General features: G+C 46.4%; 1 protein-coding gene across 1 annotated transcript in view; it reads right to left on the bottom strand.

Annotated features, from left to right (window-relative positions):
• Positions 1-181: 181 nt before the first annotated feature.
• LOC128872771 (uncharacterized) overlaps positions 182-22680 on the bottom strand; it is a 41863-nt gene continuing 19364 nt past the window's right edge. The window contains exons 3-6 of the mRNA XM_054115788.1: positions 12982-13103; positions 5186-5732; positions 4272-4805; positions 182-4123 (exon numbers count right to left, since the gene is read on the bottom strand). Of these exons, the coding sequence (XP_053971763.1) occupies positions 3611-4123; positions 4272-4805; positions 5186-5732; positions 12982-13103 (1716 nt within the window). The 3' untranslated portion in view covers positions 182-3610. The remainder of the gene's footprint in view (positions 4124-4271; positions 4806-5185; positions 5733-12981; positions 13104-22680) is intronic.

The following is a 22680-nucleotide window of genomic DNA, read 5'->3' as shown; positions in this document are numbered from 1 at the left end:
CTTTAAAAATCATTTACTCTCCGCAACATTCATGTTCTCGGTGTCAATCTTTCAGTGTAATATTACCTTTCTCTCTCATTCATATTACCTTTCTTTCTCGCTGTCTCTCATTCCTCACTCGTCGATCATCACTCACCAGCAACAAACCGTTTTCAGGATATGCCCACTCCTGATATGTCCGCGACTATTAAAAATAAAAGCGATTCGCAGTCCTTACTTCTACGTTTCTTCAGGTACCGATTGACGCGTCGAAACAGAACGCATCGTTCTCGAAATAGCCCACCACGATGCAGAAGCTACCCTTCGCCTCGAAAAACGGTAAAAAGATACATTCCGGAGGATTAGCTTTTTCCATCAGGTACTCCTAAGAAAAGAAAATTAAATCTTCTACGATGAGGGGGTGGAAGCGGAATCTTCTGTTCGAATATCTTAAACCGCTGGTGGATTACTGTTGCATCGATTCGGTGGGGAGGCGAGAAAAGAAAATCTTGGCTCTTCTGGTCGACGGTGCCATTCCGTTAGGCAAGGAAGAAGGGACTGCGAATGATCAAGAACTTACTACTTACGTACATATTTAACAAACACGCAGTCTTATCAAGTAGAACCCGTGAACGAACTCTGACAAGTAAAAAGGTATAGTGTGGCCTATTATTCTAGTAGAAATTTGGTTCGACTCGTCCCGCAACCAGGGCGACGAGACGATTTACACTGTCGCGCGAATTAGTAGCTACCCAAGATCCTCAAGACTCGATCTGCTACGCTGGCACAGTATCCTCTTGGAAGCATACGCAAAAGATTCGGAAATTAAAGGAACCTTTGCTCTCGATGTCGGATCGAGGATGACTTAACCCTCTACTGCACGAATCTGTTAAAAGAATCTTGTTTATTTATACCATAAATTAGCGTAAAAAAAAACACTTCCCTCCATATCAGTGTGTATGTCGGATTAAATAAATAAAATTGAATCGTGCAGAAAGGAAACATTTAAGTGAAATGGTCTCGTTGAACCTCCTCGTTGAATCATCTGGGTGCATTGCGAAGTAGAGGGTTAATATCCCTCGTTGAAACGAACAGAATCGCGGAAAACACGGGATCAGGAAGACGAATTGCCAGGGGCCATTTAACGAATACTGTACTCGCGTAACACAGGCGTAACTAAAAAGCAATACGTCCTGTGCGTGTCGCATCGATTTCACCCTTCTATGCACGTGAAAACCTGCGTCGGAAGAGGCACGATCTCGAGGAACCAATCGAAGGACACGACTCGTTCTTCGTACGCTTCTAAACATGCACACCGCTTTCGCACTCACAAATCACCATGTACATTCCGAGTTTCATTTTGTCATCTCCGATAACGTGTCCCAATCAACGACCACAGCGGTCCTCTCTCGCTCACTCACGCTTCGTTCGCTTTCCGTGGAACACTTAAGTTATTAGCGCTACGACGTACAAAAGATAAGGCCGCCACGATAATACACTGACTAGATCAGTTTCATTTGCTCTCTCTCCCTTTTTCACCCTCTCTCGAAGTGGACCATCATCGTCCCGATTTTTTTACACGTCAACAAAAATATTCAGGACACTCGGGTGTCATCTCTGTCAACAAAATATACTATGTCTCCTTCTCTCGTCTTGAGTACTATTCTAAGAGGCTCGCGACGCCCGACCTTCGCGTCGAGGCGTCGCCAGCTGGGGGAAGTGTATCCTTCGGCTCGATCAGAAATGTAATAAAAACGATCGTCTAGGCCCTGATGAACTCTCGTGTCTCGCGAACAAGCACGACGTTACTATACAAAAGAAGATGCAAAGTAGCTGATCGTCCTGGAAAAAGAAAGTTGCGGTAGAAAGGGAACAGCTCGAACTCCCTCGCCATGTCCAAAGCACGGAATAAAATGTTTTCGTAAAAAAATATTATTTCACACTTCCGGTTTACTTCTGCCGTTTTCTCCTGTACATCGTGCTTGTTCTCAGGTGTCCGAGTCGACATCCGCGTCTCTCTCGCAGGAGCAACGCATCCACCAATGTTAACTCCAATATTTGGCGCCAAAGGTAGCGATGTACAACGTTGAACCAAGGGTGAAACGAATTCGATGGAGGTACGCAACGTTCTTAAACCGTTCACGAACGTAGCTGTTGTTTACAACTGGGTAAATTCGCGTCTCTACTTCTATCGTCGTCATAGCGGTCGGTAAAAAGTCGGTTAACGTGGATAAAGGACGGAGGTGGCTAACTAGGAACTGCGAGGCACTGCGCGAAAGGTAAGAACATGAGCAGCGTTTCTACTGGCATTACGATTGCCGCAGTCACGAAACGAAACGTCTATTGCTTTCTTCGATCCCTTGGAGCTCGGAACTGTTCTCTCGAAAACATTGTACATCTTAGGGAAATACGTTGGCCTTGGAAGAATCTCAAGTACTCGGAACGAACTCGCGGAACGTTCCATTTCTCTTACATCGACGCGTTCTTTCATCTTGTTCCATTCGATTAGTATCCGTTCCATCGAGTACCGACAATTTTTTTTTCAAAGGTTGCACGCGAAACGGCGAACTAGAGTCGACAGCTTCATCGAACGTAGTCGTACGGATCAATAATGTATGTAGATTATCAAGAAACATCACAGTCGGGTTACTAGATTTTAGAGTGAAGCGCGCCTGCTAAATTCGTGTCCGGACTATAGTTTCACCGAACTCGAGCCGAATTAGTTTCGTTCGATGGCGGACAAAGTGGTCAGTTCCGAGTCTACTTCGAGGTCTGCTCGGTGGTGAAGTTCGATGAAAGTATAGTCGCGCCTCGATTCCGTTTGTGTTCGGCCGTTTCGCGCGGCAAGTCTGCTCGATGCGTCCTCGTAGAACTTTAGAGAACTTCCGGGACTGCAGCTGCTTTCAAGATTCTCGATACCGACGTAAACCTTTTGCGGTGACTCGCCATGAGTCACGGAAGTATTTCTAGTCTTTCGATCGATGACTGCAGACTGTTATCCTTTTCGGTTTGTCGCAGGATTCTTATAGATAAACTCTTTTATGAAAAATAACAGTTCGATGCAACGGAAACGGAAATTTAAATAAACTATTAACAGTCGCAATAATATTTGTACTTGCGCGGTGGATACTAGACGTAATTAGCATTTTAGTAAGCAATTTTCAGACGATTTGGCATACTGTGAACTGTTTGATGCGCTCCGCTTTTGCGGTCGCAACGAATTGTTATTTCTCGAAAAGGTTTGTTTTATACAGCGTTCGTATTCATCTCTAAGAGTCCCGTAATATCCTGGTTGTAAAAATATACCCAACCGAAATTTGAAAATCTCGCGTTGATTCGCATCCAAATTACCAGTTACCGAGAATGACTCAGTTTATTATCCGAATCCCTGTCTCGAAAAGTTCTAGCGTTCGAGAAAGATTCCTCCAGGCCGACCTTGAATTCTTGGCACTCTGCAGTCGAAGGCGCTACCGTTTTGGCAGCCAGCAGCTTTAGCGAGATTGCTATATTTGTTCCATCGACTATACGTCGAAGAGTTTCTCCGCGTAGGCGTATCAGCGTGGATCACGAATACCGACAGAAAGCCGAGAAACCCTAAGGGACGAACTCTACGATTCGCGAGCAAGGCGTATCACTTCTTGTCGAAAAGAGGCAGCTTGCTGCGCACAGCACCCTCGCAGACGACCAACCTCTGCGCGGCTGAGATACTGCAAAGAGGAACCGGACCTTCCAAGCTCGCCTTCAACAGAGTCAGCCTGCTGGAACCGGCATCGTGATCGGCAAGTCTCAAGCTGCCAGCTTGCTTCCTCTCGAAGTACTCGACGATTTTGGAAATGGTTTTACTGGAAGACCCGAAGCCGCTTAACCTATCCTCCCAGCAGGAGTCACCGCCACCTAGGCTCGCTATGTCCTCGGACGAGTCGGTATATATGGAGCTGGTCCTGTGATCGTCCAACAGGAACAGACTGCTAGCAGCGGAACTGCTGAGAGTCGAAGTGTGCCTGCGGTTGGGGGGCTCAGGACTGAGATCCTCCCCTACGCAGCTCCAAAACCCTGACTCGCAGCTGCCCCGTCTCCTTGGCTCCCAACCGTCCCGGAACAGCGGATGGGTGAACAGACTCGCCGCCCCCACCTTCGTAGCCACCTGGAAATAACCAGAAATACTCCTTTGGTTGACTCATCGATATCAACTCCTACGAAACGACCTGCCATTTCTCCACGCCAACTAGCAATCGTTATCTCAAGCATCGCCTAACCGATATCGCGAAATCGGATCGAAAGTCAATCCGTACCTTTCTCTCCCACTTCTTTCTGGCGGTCGGGCTGCTGGGCTCCGAGTTCGGCTTCTTCCTGTCCAAGATCTTCGCGATACTGTCGTTCTGCGCGGGCTTGAACTTGGCGATGGCATCGGTGACGCTCGGCCTGACGTCCTCCAGAGACGGCAGCTCCAGGCAGCTGGAAAACAAGTCGCCGAGGATCTTCTTGACGCCACCGAGCGCGTGAAACGGATTCGCCGTCATGGGCCTGTAATGCGGGTCCCTTCTGCTGGCGAGCTCCGCGACTCTTCTCGCGGAGTGACATCTCGCCTTATCGGAAGGCGTCGCGTTGTCGCAGCCTCTCGCGTCCGCCGACTGGCTCCTCAGCCGAGAGGTCTTGCGCTTCATGGATCGTCCCTCGCGCGTGATCTCGTCCATGCTGGACATCAGGGCTGGATCCACCGACTGACGTTTCCCGATACTGCTCTTAGAGTCGTCCTCGTAATTGGCGATCATCCCGTCCAGAGTGGACATGATCTCCGGGAAGGTTGGTCTGGACTTTGGCTCGTACTGAAATCAGAGGAGGAAGCGACTCGATCAAACGACTGACGCTGATAGAATACGATCGATGATCGATTTGTTATACGATGTCGTCCTGGTGCTCTTGGAACTATGTACACAGAAGACACTGCAGTGGCATGTTTACAGCGGACCATTTTCTGCGTCGCGTGAAACTTGATGCAAGAGATGATCTCACTCGCATTTCGTAACGTTTATAAAATACTACCGTCAACGATACGTCTCCGGCGCGTTCGCGAGTGTTGCCAATGCGCGATTTTAGGATGGGAACCGTTAGTAAATTTCAGAAATTTGGACTGAAGAACTTGCAAACAAAATCATCGGTACAGGATAAAAATCGGAAATGAAAATGCCAAGCGCGTGGTACTCACCGTGCAGCAGTAGAAGGCGAGTTGCAAGAAGGCTGGCGGTGGATCGGCCGCGGCGCAGATCTCTGCCACGGCCAGGTAATCGAGGCCAAAGTTATCTGACCGTGGCAGAACGTCCGGATCGGCGGGCACGCGGCCGATCAGCTCGCAAACCACGATCCCGAACGAAAAAACGTCCGACCTGTGATCGTACCACTGACCCTTCAAGCATTCCGGCGACATCCAGTAGGGGCTGCCAACGGTGCTGAGCCTGTACCCCGAGCTGGGATCGGGGATCTTCGCCGCCAGCCCAAAGTCGCCTACCACGGCCATCATATCCGACGTGATCTCGTCCTTCTTGATAAGAACGTTCTTCGACGTCAGATCGCGATGAAAGAGACCGCGGCTATGAAGGTAGGCCATGCCACGCGCCACATCCCGCGCTAGGTTCATCCTGATCAGGTGAGGAAGCGGCGTGTGCCTCGACATGATCAGCTGCTCCAGGCTGCCGCCGTTTATGTACTCCGTTAGGGCGTGGAGCTGACCTTCGTGCACGCAGACTCCCATGAACCTGAAACAGATCGAACGGGCTCTGTTGATCTTCGATTGTAGGTGAATAACGGAGTTTTGAATTTATTTAAAGTGATACGTATCTCAAGGTTTATTTAGCATTCTACGAAAGGGACAGAACCGAGGGTTGAGCTGAGAATCGCGGGAACGTCGCCTGGGAAGGGGGACGGAGGATCTATACTTATGGGAAACGGTGCTCCTCGACTAGAGGGCCGTTTACACTATTATTCCACAATCTCCAGGCATAATGCGTGCTATTTTCTTCGGCGTGCAATTATTAACATTGTAGTTATTACTGTAATTTCCGCTCTTGTGACCCGGTCGATTGCAAGATCTGCTTCTCCTCCTGGCCCTGTTCCACAAGCCCTATTACGAGCCTGAATTGCAGATGCTTCGCGTAATCGAGGAAAGAGGCTGAAATCCCCTTTAAAGGAGCGTATCTTGAATTTCTAGCTTGATGCTACCTGCATGCTGCCGAGGTAACGCAATAGGTGCGAGTACTATGTCCTGTTGAAATCTAAGCGAGGTCGATTCTCATAGATTCGAGAATCTCTAGATACAGTTTTCTCTAGATACAGTGCTGAAGGTATTCGACCTGAATTTTTTTGCGAAGGGGTGAAGACCAATTTCAGGTGTTCCTGATTCGATGGTCAGAGGTTGCAAGGCTTTAGGAAGAAAGATAGCTCTAGTTTTTAGCGTCTAGAAATCCCAACTATTGGATTAAAGGTGAATAATAACAACTAGGAGACTCCATTGATCCAATTCGCTTGCATTTTTCGAGAAACGTGTATCATCCATCGACGGTCGAACGTTGCCACCTTCGTCCGTCCTTACACGGAGAACCATCGGCGAATGGAACGCTTCGACGCGCTAAAGGCGAAGTTTTCTGACGCGCGGAGAGCGAGGTTTAATTACCCAGCGAGTGGCGGCCACGGCTCTCTTTGCCAATCCACGCACGAAGCGCGAAGTTGCTGCGCTCGTTACTCATCTTTCCCTATAAAGGCCTGCGACCTTCGTGTTCCGGCCATGGACAGCCGCGGGACGAAGGTCTTCGACCCAGAATGGGTAAATCGTTTTTGAGGCTTCGCGCACACCTGTGCGAACAGCTCTCGACTGAGAAAAATGCTCGTCGGGGCATCTTAACCCGAGGAGTACTTGTAGGGGTCTCAACTGACCCCATTTCTAGGTCACTTACAAGTTACTTTGCTTTCTTCGACAGCTAACTTTTACTTTACAGAGTACAATTGCATAAATTAATTATATGCCCCTCACTCCCTTCCGTTAAACACTGCCTTCGTTAAAATATAAAATAATTTCGTATAAACCGAGTTTTTTAGGAAATTGGCGAGACAGACCACCTCCCACGAGAGTTGTTTCGTGTTCCATCCGAGGACAATCGCAGGACGAAGGTCTTCGACCCAGAATGGCTCGACGCGAGTCGGGGAACAAAAGGACGGCGAATAAAATAAAAAAAAAAGTGGCTATGATATGAAACACGGGGACGAGCAGCGGGGTCAACGATTGTCTCTCGTTGTCCAAGCCACTGAAAGCTTGCTGGACAATGCGTTCGGCCAAGATATTTGTGCGCCGGGGCCGGTATCGAACGATCTGCCGTGGTTTCTGACAATATCCGCCGGCGCGTTTAGACAGGAATAGGTACGATGCTTTTCAGCGAGTTCTTCGTTTCGAAACGAATGAATCTACCTGGCTATAAATAGATTAGCGGCGAGGCTTGACATTTGTTTCGTTCACTCGCGTATAGAAACACGTCGAACGCGGACGATGCATCATCGTTAGTGCATCCCCAGTTGGGAGCCACTCGAAGCTTAACTTTTTGGGACCGAGTGGAAACCGCGTGTAAACAGTTTCTAGAATGGTAGCTCGACCACTCGTGCGAAACGTGACTCCGAATATCGAAACCTGGAAACGTTGATGCAACTCTTGAACTTTGCTGTTTGGGCAGGGTTTCAAACCAGCATTGTTGGGTGAATTACTTCGCGTTAATTATCATATTCCAGGCCTTGTTCGATCCGACATTAGTTTTTCTTAAATAACAGACCACGCATAGAATTCGTTAGTGCCTTGACTCGATGATAATTCTTGGTTTCTCTCGTTCGTCGAGCCTATTATTAATTCAATTTTACTCTTCCATGTTTTCTCCCGCCTTTCTCTTCCTTTATATGTATATCAACGTTTTCCCTTACTTTTACTTTTATATTTCATTACTAGATCACGTGTATCTGCAACAATAACGTATCGTGCCACTGGTTAACTCGCAGATCATAGATTTTAAAATAAAAGACCAAGTCACCGCAAGAAACTGCAATTATTCAAAAAAGTGTGCCGCTGATGAGCATTTCCGAGAATCAGCTTTCCCAGGGAAAATGCGAGCAATTTTTCTCGCAACAACGATCGCAGACCGTGGCGCAGTTTATTTCTTCGTGTCCACGCGAGGATAAGAGGATTAAGGGGGCTGGGTATCGATTCGACACGATGCTCTATTGACATCCAACGAGCTTCTAACGAAGCTTCGATCCAGGGGAATGGTCGCTGGAGATAGACCTTCGACCCTCTGTGTGTTTGACGATCGAGCAACCGGAAAATTCGGATCGGTTAGAAGGCGTCGAAAGAGCTTCTGTTCAGAAACGATGTTTTCCTCTCGTTAGTTTTAATTGGCTTCACCCACCGTTACTCAATTTCACCACGGGTCGATCTTTCTTTGGAAAACATTTGGCGACACTGAATATTCACCCTGAAAACTAGTCTGCGAATATTCTGAAAATTATCCTTCATCGTTATCGGAGTATTTGATTGAATTTTGTTGTTCTTCGACAAAGATAACCATCCAATTTTGTTATTTAGATTCACTTAGCGTTCGATTCCGCGTCGTTGCCTGTTTCATCTTGCGTTAGCCGAGAGCTAAGACGATGATCTCTGGCGCGAGATCTATCTCGCTATTCATCTACGTGTTGTCAGCAGAGGCGAGTAATTGCGCGAGTCTGTAGCGTTTTAGTTTCACGGGGACGCGATAGAATCGATGCTCAACAGGAAAGCCTGTGTGTCGGCTCAGCGATTCTAGCCAGAGATTAGATAGAGCTCCGCAGGTGGCTTCGAGTATGGGGGCAAAGTTGAGGTTCGTTTAGGTCGACTCTGCTAGAATGTCATACCGCTAACGTGACTAGCTGGTGTCGCGATAAGCGCCAATTAACGCCAGACTTATTGTTAACCGTTGTGTCTTCATTTGTAAACTGTCCGCTCCCGCAGACTACGTTATCTCGTAGTTGGGTCCAGGATCGCTGGTAATTTATGCGACCGCGTCCTGTTATCTACCGATTGCGACGAAAGCTGACGGATCGAGGACTCGCCATCGACTTCTAGAAATCCCCTCGCGGGGATTTGTCTTTTTCATTTACAGAGTTATCGAAGCGGATTAAGCCACGTGAGCCAACACGTACTTCGGACATCGTACACCAACTTTACAAGATATCTGTCGCAACTTCGCTATCTCCGATAGATCAGATTGAGCACGTAGCGAAGTATAAGACGCTGCAAGCTTATCGAATTCCGGTATCTTGCGATAATACGAGAAAAACGTATCGGGAGATACTCTCAACGAAATGGCTGCCGAAGGAGCCAACTGTATCGCTTTTCATATCCAAGTTTGTCTATGAGAAGTATCCCTTCCTTCGTTCAAACATTTTTGTTTATGCTCAAGTGTCTATACCTTTACAAACAAAACTGACGGTTGATAGGCTTATCTGAGATTTTAGTTTTTCCCCCGCAAAAGTTTGTCGCGCCAACGGGTAACGCAAAAGTTCACAGGATGTTATTGAGGCGCGTATCAAATTCATCGCGGCAACAACCGGACGTCAACAATTGAAGCGATATCTTAATAATCAGCACGCAGACACGTTCCACGACGAATTACCGACCAATTCGACTTTATCTCGCGGTTATCGCGATATCCTAGATAAAGCGATCGGTAACTACGTAGGCGTTAGGATCGTGCGACCGTCGACATCGCGAAATTCGCACGCCGTCTTTCTAATCATGCTACGAAAGACAATTCGGTACTGGAGAATCAAATTTCACGTTCGTTAGATGAAACTTTTAGGGAGCGAACTCACTTGCTACGTTAACAAAAAAGTTTGTTTCTTGATTCGTAAATTAGTTAGGAATTTGTTTGTACCTTGGAATGAATTAAAGAATCTATAGTATGTAGATGATATTCGCTGTTTTGTTTCAATCTCTTCGACGCATCGAGGTATTAAAGTCCGCTTTCCACGTTTCAACAACGATATTTATCTAAAAATGATCATAGCCATCCGTGGCGAGTAGCAAACCCGTTCGCCTTTGGTCTGCTCTTTCGTGCAAGCGCAGTACTTCTTTGTCGAGGAAGCATTTCATGCCACTATCGATTTAATCGCGAAACAGCCGTCGGCTAGTGTTTCAGCGAAACAACGTGGATCGAGGTTGATACTTCCTAAATGCCGAGATAAGATATATGCAATTCTTGCCACGACAAACAATAAATATTATCATATCACGCTGGTATTGTATTTCCTACTATCGATATACGGTACAGGGTGTATCGAGATAAGCGTGGCATGAAACGCTTGCTAAACTGGTGAGAGATACGAGACAACGCCACGGGACTCCGCGTTGATATTTTTTATTTTAAATCTGATAAAGCGAAACAAATCACTTTCTTGTTACTCTTTCTCGAAATCACTCCAAGGTTACTCGTAACGGCGTAGCGATAACGACGAGTCTCGATTTCATCGAGAATTTGTTTGCGTTTCAACAACGGATTCCTAAAGTTTCGAGAGATAAGCAAAATTTGTCCGTCGGATCCGTAACGATGAGTTACAAGTATCGCGCGGAATGCAATGTATAAATTACACTTGACAAATAAACGCGATGAAAGTATTGGCTCGCGGGCCAGACCTGTGCCTTTGTGCATCGCTGGCTAAGAGTAACGTATTTATATCTTCAGGGATCATTGATGATCCCCGCAGCGTGGAAACGCGGCCAATATTAAGAACGCTTCGAATACCGATAGTTTTTAAGACCCTGTCGAACGCGGAGTCAACGAACCGACGCTCCCAACAACAAAACAGGCGTTTGGATGTTGATTTATCGTCGGAACTATCAAACGTGACTTTACGACGTAAACGTCTGATCTAATGTTTAACCAAACGGATAGGCTAACTCCGGTCTGGATATCTAGCTTCAAGAGAATTGTGCATCGGAGCGTCGAGATTCGTTGAAGAACAAGACTTTTTTGCAGGAACGTTCTCGAGCATAACTCCGGAAAAATAAGGAAAGTAAAATAGCCCTGCTGCGAATCCACTAGACGAGCCAATTATTCGCTGGCACGTTCCTGGCCCGAGCCAAATTTCGACGAAGAGGGCCATCGATTGAAGCGAGAATACCATTCGTAGTAAATCTCTGCACCGAAAGGGGATGGTATTTCGAGAGTATCGACCGATTTCATTCATCCATATTCCCCGAAACCGGCCGGGCACAGCTGGCGCGGGGGATCGATTCAACAGTTACGGAATCCATCGACGAGGCACGAGTTTTACGACTTTCTTTCTAGAAACAGAGGCATCGAAGAGGGCTGGTTTCTTTCCATTGTATACATTGATTGTTGCATGGTGTCGACAAGTGGATGGCCTCTAACCACCCCTAGCAAGGATGTGTTCTTGCCTCGACAGTTGCAAGAATCTCTAGTCGAATTTCCTGCAACAATCGAGGACCTCCTGCAACCACGACAAACTTTGAGCAACTTCTAATAAAACGACCCACTCGATCCTTTTCCATTCGAACTTAGGGACTTTGGGGCGCATATCACGCATCCGACGATCCGTTTTTTTCCAATGATCTGACTCACTCGAGCGACGCCTGTCGTCCACGGTTTTCGCAGCCTTCAACGAGAGAAATGCCAGAAATAAGATCCCGCTAGTCGCTGCGGGATAAACACACGCACACACAGCCGAATCTGGGCCAAGCCGTTTATATCGTTGGAATGCGTTGTCGCCGCGGATGCGACGCGTCTAGTCGAGAGCATCGCAGCGGCTCTACGACACGCTGTTCGCCGTTATGTCATATCTCGTAACTCGCGAACCGTGGAATCTTTTGGCATTAGCCTCGACGTCCGGCCGAGACCCGAGTTGCGTCAACCTGAACGGAACACTCGGCTCGCGAGTGACCGGGGCCACTTTCGCGCCAAAACAGTTTGACTATGCGAGATCCTTCTCGATTCCAACAAGCGAGCGTCCCTCCGCTGCGTTCGCCTCTTTCAGTCTTTAATTCGAATCGCAGAACGAGGTTTTTCGCAAAACGATCATTTTCCGTAAATTGAAATCCACACGATGAAATCAGGACAAACGGACGATACTAGAATACTCGATGAAAGCGGATTTTCCAATGTACAGAATAAAATGTCCAAAGTTAGTAGGGCAAAAAGGAAAAATGTAACGCTGTGGTTATTAGCGGAGAAAGAGGAACTGTGCCAGGGCATCTGAAATAATTTGTTCCAGCGATGTTTATTTTTGTAAGACAGCACACGAAACCTCAATTAAGTAACGGAGCGCCTGCTGGGTAATTGTCGCGAAACACGAATTCACAATTAGTAAATTGTTCGTAAACCGATTTTGTAAACCGTTAGAATGTACCACTTTATTGTAACTATGTTGGAGCGCGCGCTCCGCAAATTGCAACTCCATAACCGCGGGGATTACTGGCCGCTTGCAAGTGTATCGCGTTCAAGCGCTAGATCAATGAATGACACGTTATGCTAGTCAATGCGCGACACGATTCGATACAAGTTCTATTATAGCAACAGCTTATTACAAAGATGCATCTATTAATAGCATAACGACTGCCTTTAAACATAGCAGATGTTCGCCCGTAAATAGATTCGTTTTTAATGATCGAAATGTTACGAAATAACGATGGGTTCATCAACTATCGAATACTTCTACTTTTGATACTTTTTCCACTTTGATTTAATCGAGAGACATCCCTCGAAAATAATCAAACTTGCCAAAGTGCTAATCTAAAATATTCTTTTTCAGAAAAAGAAAGTAACGTGCGAACGGTACACGTGACTGTTCGCACGTCGACCGAACTCAGTCAGCGCTTGGAAGATCGACGAGGAAATTCGGCACGTGCTGCGATCCCCGTGGATCACCCTCGTTGAGTTTCTCCGGCGTAAAAGTGAACCGGATTTCGATTCGACTCACCTGAGTATGTTCGGATGGCTGAGCTTGTTCATCAGCTGCACCTCCTTCAGCATGTTCGGTCTGTTCGCCGGCAGCTGGTTCATCTTCAGGACCATCACCTGACTCGTCACTTTGTGAGTAACCTGGAAACCAGGAACACAGATGTTGAGAACGATTTCCTCGTCATTTTTCACGCTGCACGCGCCGCGAACCGCTATATATTTTATCGTACGAACTTCTGACCGTCTAAGCGCTTTCTGATGGACCTCGCGTGGTTACCCGTTAGCTGTTACGAAACGCGAAAAATGCGGTAAACATAGCTCCGAGGCTCGTCGATTTTTGAAAGTTGCTCGAACGGTCAGATTTTCTAACGAATCAAATACGCGAGGCGGGTCGAAAGTTGCCGCTGGATGCAATGAAACGCTCGCAAATGCGTCGTATTCGTTGGTGTTTTTATTAAAATCGAGCCATTTAAATTCAAATTTTGTAAGAACCCTAATTGTCTATTTGGAAACTCGTAAAATTTCCACTTAGATAAGAACTTTCCCTATCTTTGCCAAAGTAGGACCGTACAATTCCATAAATTAAATTCTAAATCCGTTAAATCGAAGCTTAAGTGGGCTGATTTCTTATCATCGGCGCGCCGCGTTCCGTGGAATCAACAGGACGGGCGTTCGATACATTTTAGAAAGTCTGGAGAAGAAACCGAGCGAAGAAACAAAACCAAAAATTCGCGATATCGTCACTCTGTCACTGGGGATAATTGATAGCTTTCCTGAAAGCAACAAGGACCGTAACGCAAGCTCGATCGAGTTTTCGCGACCGGAACTTCACTTTCTCGCGTTTCCATCGCCGCGAGTGTTTCCACCGCGCACGAGAAAACGATCTCGTCGCCGATTAGCCTGTAATTAACCGTTCTCGTTTAACGACGACGCGAGACATCATCCTGCGCGTTCCGATATCAATACGCCCACGTTTTCACAGCTCGAGGGAACGCCGGAGCGATTCACACGAGTCAGAAGGCTCTTATTAATGAAACGAGGCGCACGCCAGGGAACTTGAACCGTCTCTATTCGAGAACCGCGAATCTAAATCATGCCTGACGGTATTTGGGGACCATTGTTCCCGTCGGTGTTGCGACTGGACCTCGTCAGGGTCGAATTAAACCAGTTCGGCTTCAAGAATTCTGGCGAGTCGACGCGATGCCCCAAATTGATCGACTGACTTTATTGGGTATTTTCATTAGACGATTCTACGATTCATGATTGCAGATGTAGTGTACGATGAATTTAATATTCATCAGCGAGGATGTGAATATGGAAACGTATGCAGAATATGTGCATTTGTTTAACATAAAACGGCAATGTTATATTACTTATATTAATTCATGAGATATTAATCGTCGTATATGCACAAAGTCCACAAAATGTTGACTTTCAAAATGCTGATTATTAATAGATGCAGTCACCGATCTACAATTCTAAATACCATTTTGCCAATTGTATATTTCCATAGTCCAGAGTAACCGAGAGGATATCACCGGTTTGAGTAAAAAAATTGCAGAGCATGATGGAGCCACTCGACCCAGTCAACCAAAGGTCTCGAGTGCTGGGAGGTCTCTCCGCCAATTATGCGAGCCCAGGTGATCACGGAAGCCCCGAATCTTCGAATCCACTCGTTTCGACGAGGTAGGAGGTCGGATCCGCGGCGAAATCCATTTTTAATTTGCTGGCGTAACGGGACGGGTCGTGTTCTCCTCGTCGTTTCGCACTTTTACGAATTCTCGCGTGGCCGTGCTTCCGTAACCGTGGAACAAGGTTGTACCTTCCACGGCGTGAAGCGTTTACCGTTACCAACGGAATTAGAATTCGCCCGCAAATTGGATCAAATCGAACTCTTTAGAATTAATCGGGTAAAACGATTCTTCCAGCCACAATTTTCAGAGGAGACATCATCGACTGCGGCAGGAGGCCATCTTCTTGTAGCAGAACGAAACCGGAAGTCTATAGAACGATTAAAAGAACTGTCCTGGTTATTCCTGCGCCATAGAACAACGCGAAATCCAGTTATTGCTGTTCCATCTGGATTTTGCCCATTTCTGCAATCCGGGACACGGCGAGGAGGGCGGGGAAAGCGGCGAGAAATTCGATCGAGGGGAAAACGAAGACGACGGTGTCGCGAGGAGGAAATTCCGCGGGTTAAAAAGTCGAGAATATCCAAAGGGAATCTGGCCAGGATTCCTTGGCAGTGGCTGGCTTAGTTGGGCCGCCGCCAAACGATGACGAATACGCGCGGAGCTGATCGAGTAAACAGAGCGCCCGCGAATCGAGAGTTTTTAGAAAAAATAACAAAAAAAAAAGAAGGTCTGAACGATATCGAGAAGAGCTAACGAGAATCTGGTCGTCCCGAATTCCAGAAGAATAGAGATACATTGAAACATTCCGAAAATTGACCTGTTTCTCAAGGGATCGGGGTAGTTAAGACTCCTTAATCGAATATCAACGAACATTGCCCACGGTATAATGTTTTTAAGTCGAGCAGAATCACACGGTGGATCGATACTCCCCGGAGTATCGAGTTTCTAGCTTTCCCCGAGGAAACCCCGACTTTTTCTTCGCACTTCCGTATCGCCGTTTGTCGATGAGCTTTTTAACGTGTACGGTTACCTAATCCTTTCCCATTCCCGACCCTCCAGTCTCTGATACCGTTCGCACATTTCCCTACGAAATTTAAGAATGCTTAAGGACGATTACGATCAAGGAAACTCAACTTGTATCAATAGAGGAATAGCATTCGATCCTTCCATAGTTCGCTAAATATACAGCTGAACAACGTGTCCACCCGCTATGTTTGTTCAGGCTTCGTTAATTCGATCCATAAACATCGCGAATTTCAGCGGAAGGATTACAACTTTATCGGGTCTAAGGACTCCCAACACGAACGTTAGTCTTCTGAGAATCTGGGTACACGCGACAATGGTGTTTACGCTGCTTTATTTGCGCAGCTTGTTCCTTGAAAGTCTCGATTGCTTTCCCTGCAATTTTCATCCTTTGTTCGTGATCAAATTTATTTAACTCTGCGTCGATGCTCCGACTTGTTCTGTTCGAGGAAATTGTATTCGGAAGGAAGAATGAAAATTCCACATTTATTCCCAGAAACAAAAACAAATGAACCATCGGCTAACGGAGTTGACCTCCTTCGCGCCGAAGGTATTTCTTCTTATTCCCACGAATCCAGAGCTTCCGAATGAAATTCCCAACTCTGGACCAGGATCTCGTTTCACATGGCTCAAAAGTCCAACGTTCGCGGCGGAATAGCGAGCTGGAACGTTAATCACTCGCGGTACAATAATCACCGTGTGCTTTCTCTGCGCGTCCGGTAACAATGGGCTCTCGAGCGCTTGGAGAACACGCAACGCCGAGCGCGCGCAGACAGTGAGAATTATTTAAATGAATCGGCGCAGCTAATTATTTCGGCATCCTCGCAGTCGGCGATCTTTCCTCGCAACTTCGGCGAGGAACGACTGCTTTCAGGCGTCGGGTGAAAACTACTTGGCATAGTTTCGTCGCTTCGCGAAAAGACCGCGATATTTCGAGGCTCGAGAACGAACAAAGATGTCGCGTAATTAACTCCTTCCCCCGTTGAGATCCTCGCAGTTGCAACAACTCGGAGAAATCACGCGAAGTCTCGGGCATCGATTTCACAGAAACTCTGCAGACGGAGAATTATTAAAATTTCCTGCGGTGGGAAAGACTTGCTAGCCACTTTGTTATGCACGGTTTGAACAGCGAGAACATGAGAATTCGAGAGAAAACGGCGAACGTATCGCGAAGAGGAATTATGATACGGGCCAAGAAGAGGAATCTTTGCGAACACGGAGCACTCGTCGAATAAACTTATTTACTTATTCCTGTGGTAACTATCATAGAGGAATTTTTTTAGATTGTCCAATTTACAGGCTAGGGTGCATTGCGACGGTAGCAGGGCAGACTACTTCTCGTAGTCGTTCACCTTTACGAGAACTCATATCTCGCCTGAGTGGTTCACGACCGGTATTTAATTTGGGCTACTTAAATTTAGATGCCGACACCGTGCAAGAGTTCGAGAAAAATGTACGCGGTAAAAGTTGGATTAAATTAAATTAATTAAGATCTCGAGTCGAATAATAAAATCCACTTCCTCGAGTCAATTTCTATTCAACTCAACGTGGCTTCTGCTATAATAAATTTGCAAAGTGCGACGGAAGGGATGAAGGAATACGACGAAATGCGTTCGCTCGGTTCGCCGAGCCCCAGGATGGAGGTAAAGCGAGCACGACGATTAAAATCGATGGGCCAATTAGGGCGTGGTCGCATGTGTTGGAGATTTTGCAGATTCAAAGGCTTCCGGAAAGAGACGAGCCGTCTGAAATGGTCCCGTCGAACTGAGCTGATTTCCATTAGCGAAGCTTTCTCGGGATAGTGCCTACCCAGCGATAGTCTTCTTTGACGTTACCTTCGGGATAAAAGAAATCGCAACGAGTTCGCGCTGATCGCGCTAATTGTCCTGGCTGATTCAATAAGAGACGCGACAAGATCGTCGCTAACTGTACAGCCGGATAAGAGGAGGATGATAAATTCACCGAGCAATTAAGGTCGGCGAGCCAATTAAAGGGCAAACACACGCTTCCCGAGAATAGTTTTATTCAAAGCGGCAGCTTGTAAAGCGAGAGGCTAGCAAAGGTCATCCGCGTCTATTTGTAACCGCGGTCGAGTACTCGCGGATGAGAAATGGACGATATAGCGCGAGTTATTTTTTGACAAGTCTTAATTGGTCGGATTATCGGGCGAATTAAAAATACTTTCGACGCGTAAGCCAACCTTAGTCACGCACCCATCGTCGATCGCTTCCTCCATCCGTAAACGAGCACCGTTCCAATGAATCAATTTCGAAAAATGTTTCGAGTGCCAGTCGACCTTCCGCGAGACTCGGAGATGTGCAGAATTTTATTGGACACGATAAGTGACGAATATGGAACTATTCGCAACCGTTGAGGAAAGCTCTCGCTTGTAAGAACTACAGAAATGTTACAGTGGCGGTATAATGACTATGTCAGAAAGGTTTGAAAATATTGTAAAATCGGAGAGATTACCTATTTTACAACACTTAAGAGTATGTGAACTTTTAGGACGATACAATCTCATCTCCTCGCTTAAAGCAACGCTATTTATTCTATCTAGCATGCTCTCATCCCCTTCGTACCATATTTTTTTTTAAACATTTGTCGATAGCTTCATCCCCTCGCGAGACATTTAACCACTCCGAAGCAGTAGCTCTAGCAGTAGCTCTAATTGGCAACTGAAAACGATAACAAACGTTAATGCACAAAAATAAAGGAATCATCGTTCGTTCGTCATCCTTGCCAGTCTGCAGCTCTTTCAGAAAGGACAAGGATCCATCGACATCCAGACCGTGCAGGCATCGAACGCCGCAACGAAGGAAGTCGCAGGTGCTCGAGTTCGCAGTCGTTCGAGCGATACGACATCATAATTAAAGTCCACGCGGCAATTAAAACCGCGAGTGGAGGGGACCTTTGAGAGTTCAAAGTTTACGCAGCGACTCGTGCAACGTGCTTTCAACGAGTCAATTGCGAGGTGCGTTCACGCAGGCAGAGATTCTCCGCCACTTAACGAGAAGGTTCGCTGCGACGCGAGACTGTTTTCGCATCCCGATATTTTTATAACGCACTCTTTCGATGATCTTCTGAAAAAAAAATCTTCTGTAAACACACGTGACTGAGACATCCATTACGGCGATCGGTGGCTCAACGATTGATTTGCATCGTCGCCTTGAACTTGGCTCGGAAATTGTGCAACCATCCTTTTTGATGTAATATTGAATTTGATGTAAATAATTGAATCGCGTTTGCAGCCAATTTCAGAGAACCCGCCAAGTTTCCGCGTCAAATTTTCACTACAACCCTCGAAGAGTCGCGAGAGATTCAACCTGTCCCTCTCCAATCGTGACCTACTTTGGTAGAATTACAAATTACAAGTATTACACTCCGCCGCTACGTGTAAAATACTAGGCGCGACAACTCGATAATTGTAAAGATACGAGTAAGATAAGACGCGGGTCGTATCATCGACCCTTTAATCTCTTCCTAGTATTTTTTTAAGTCTTATTACATCTGTAAGGATTCGGAAGCCTCGCGAAAGATTATTCTCTTTCGATTCATTTTCTCGATGAAGTCCGATTCGTTAAAATTTACGCGTTCCATCTGAAGCGTGGGCAATATGAAAAAAATGCACGGAAAACAGACTTCACGACGATCGAGTTACGCGAAACTAGCGACAGCGAAAACGATCCCGAAAGACGCATGAAAATCACCGTGACGAGTTAGTTCCGGTCCGTTCGTAGAAAGCAGCGATTCCATTAAAAGCGATTTACCAATTAAGAGCGTGGCTCGAAGGCCATACCTTGAAAGGCTTTACAAGTTCAGAGTTATTTTTTCCCCCGTCCGATGACGGCGCTCAGCGAAAGTGCGTATAAGCGGCGAAAGAACCTTCGCAGAAATCGCAAAATCGCGACGCGGTGCAATTTACCGAATCGCGCGACGACAAGCGCACGCCACGGTTATCCAGAGCTCGTTCGCGGCAAATCAAAGGAAATGACTGGCCATATTTCAGGACTAAGAGACGACGAGTCCGAGGATTTCTCCGACTACCGAACCCCGGGACGTCGCGATAAATTTCTTTCTCGCCTCTCGCGATACCCGTACATACTTTCTCCCAACGAGTTTCTATATTAATATTTTTCGATCACTTTTTCACGGAAAAAAAAAAGGTTTCACCGCGTGAAACGTTCGATCCCCTTTCGCCGTGCGAGCTTAATCGTCTCCGCTGAGTCTGCAGTCCTCTCCGCGCATGAATCATCGAGATATTTTAATTGACTTCGCTCGACACGTCGTTCGCTGCTAGGTTTTGCTGAATTATCGAGAGGACTACACGGAGAAATTGCGTGATACACATTCTGCATGATTTCTTGGGGTACTTCTACACGAATAAACGTGTCACTTTTTTCTGTAATTACGCTACCTTTCTTCCAAGGTTCGACACGGTCGTCGTCTGGTCTTCAGAGTATGCGTGGCACAGAAATGACCCAGTTTACAATACGATAGGAACACTACTATTTTTTAGGATCCAACTATGACCATTCGTGCTCCGTATGGAATCGGAGAAACCCGTTAACGAGGACTCGTCCTCGAGAAGCTGATTGATTGAGAAAACCGCGAACCGGGCCGTGATTTGACAGCAGCAATTACGTGTTTACACCGTCGAGCTCGAACGTCTGCGTCGCAGTACAAATTAGTATACCGCGCGCATCTGCCGCTGAAAAGTAATTAGTCGCCGTATCCTTTCTTCCAGGGCTGAACGTAACAGATAAAATAAGACGGACGATGCAAGTGTCGACGTGTAATTACCCGACTCGGTGCTACTAATTGCGAACGTAAGGAAAGCTCACAGTAAAAGCAACGTCGTTAAAGAAATTGCTCTAACTGCGAACCAGAGTTCCTCGAAGCGTGGGTGCTCTAGCTCCATTTTTCTGAATCTAGCATTCACTCGAACCCACCCCATTCAGCATCGACGACCTCTTTCCTCGTGAATTTCATTCAACTATCGCACGTAGATGTACCGGGCAGTCATGAATTCCTATTTCCAACGATCCAGTGGATACGTTTAAAAAAAAAAATGAATTTTTCAAAATTATATCGTAACGTATTATCTGAAACTAATTTCCTGACGAATCAAACGTCGGCGATAAACACTCTCGAAGCGTTTGTCCGGAGTAGTTTCCATCAATCACTCGCCGATTATCGAGGAGATGGCTTCTGGATTTATTTAATTACACCCCGCTCGACGGTCTTTCAGTTTAACATACATTAAGTGAGACGTTCGGGCATCTTAATGGTTTACCAGACGCAACTTGTAATTCATACCGTGCGTTTTATATTCACGGCAGCGAACTTGACGCAAATACGTGTCACGACGTAAGAATAATGCTGCAACCAGTTCTCGCTCCATTGCGGCACTGACGGTAATACGATTTAATGTTATGCGGGTTAGTGTTTGCTCCGCTCCGCTATGTTTATTGAGCTTTCACTAATCCATTCGTTAAAGTGTCAAGCTGGCTGAAAAAGTGGCACGAGTGATTTTTTTTTCCGGAAACGAAGCAAGTGCCCGCATCTATCCTGACTCCGAACAAAAAGGTCATGGCACGATACAAGTCATGGAACAGACAAAAGAAGCGGGAAACCTAATCGCTAGATATGGAGCGCGCGATGCTTTTATGAAGAGTGAAACGTTGCTCATCGATAAATCGACTCGAAAGTTATTGTTTGTTTGTATTTTATTACGTTCTTTCGGGAAAAGTGATACGAATTCGCTTCGTTATATTATTCGACGCGTTATTTTTCTAATTTCTCGTCGTTCAACGCGCCAGTGCTGTAACTAAAAAATGGAGCTAATACGAATACAAGTACAAAGCAAGCAAGTAAATAGAGGTATTTAATCGATTTTGATCGAAATCCTCTCACGATTCACCGTGAAGCGCGAAACGAACAGGATCGATCGACAGGTTTTCTCGCTCGATCTCACGATACACGCGAACCGTTTTCGCTTTTGCGCGCGCCAGCTCGAAATTCGCGCAAGCTGCAAAACACGCGACCGGTTTTCCAAGACGACTTCGCATACTTTTGCGGTGAAACCAGGCCCGCAGCGATCTGCATGTCGCTTAGCACCGAAGCAAATGAAAAACACGATTTCCCGACGTGCACCCGCCTCCGCCTCCACCCTCGTCCAGGCCTCGAGCATCGTTAACCACCCGGATTAATCGAGTGTCACGGGACATTTCGAATTTTGAACGCCATTTCCTTTTTCACTCGAACGGACACTTCGCCTATCGCGTCGATCGGGCGAATAAATTGCCACGCGTCGGAGTATACTGGCCAGCTGTTTCTCTTTCTGCTCGCTTTTTTTACAACCAATCAGAAGTAAAAGCCCCCTGCTGAACGATGTGCCGCGATCGAAAGAAACTCAAGAAGAATTCCAGTAAAATGATTCGAAACGTGTTTCTTATTTATCAAAATAACGTCTTGCTTGGGTTTTTCTTTTTGGCAATTAATTTCCATGCGCGGACAGAAACGCATTCACAGCTTGCGGTCGAGAAATCGCGAGGTATACGTGATCGATGAAGATTTCTCTGAAGATCAATCGGCAACCGCGACGATAGACACTACGTTTGCGAATGCAGCCGATCGGAATCGCGACTAGGATAGTCGTTAACACACTTCTGCGTCGAGAAGTTTATTTTCTAAATGACCATTGTCGATGTGCATAATCCGCGCAGCCTTGAGAGTGGTAATGAAAAGGATCATCCGTTATTGCACCTTTCAAAGAAGTAGCATGTGGGTCAACCCATCTCGGAAGATTATGTTTTTAAATGCACGTTAACTTGAAATTGATTTCACGAGTAGGCTGATCATTCTTCAGGGTTGTTAAGAGGTTGTTAAATATTTCTCGAATGTCTTTCGGGCCATTCTATGCAAACAACAAATGGAATTGATTCTCGCAAGCATTTTGTTCGTCTATGCGTTATTTAGATCCGGTCTACAGGTACTTCCATGCGAGTGCTAAGTTTTAAAAGTGCTTCATGTTTTCGACGCCTACGCGCTCGAACCTT

Source organism: Hylaeus volcanicus, chromosome 2, assembly GCF_026283585.1.
Source record: "Hylaeus volcanicus isolate JK05 chromosome 2, UHH_iyHylVolc1.0_haploid, whole genome shotgun sequence".
NCBI lineage: Eukaryota > Metazoa > Arthropoda > Insecta > Hymenoptera > Colletidae > Hylaeus > Hylaeus volcanicus.
The sequence above is the reverse complement of the archived record's forward strand: the minus strand, read 5'-3'. Positions and strand labels throughout refer to the sequence as shown.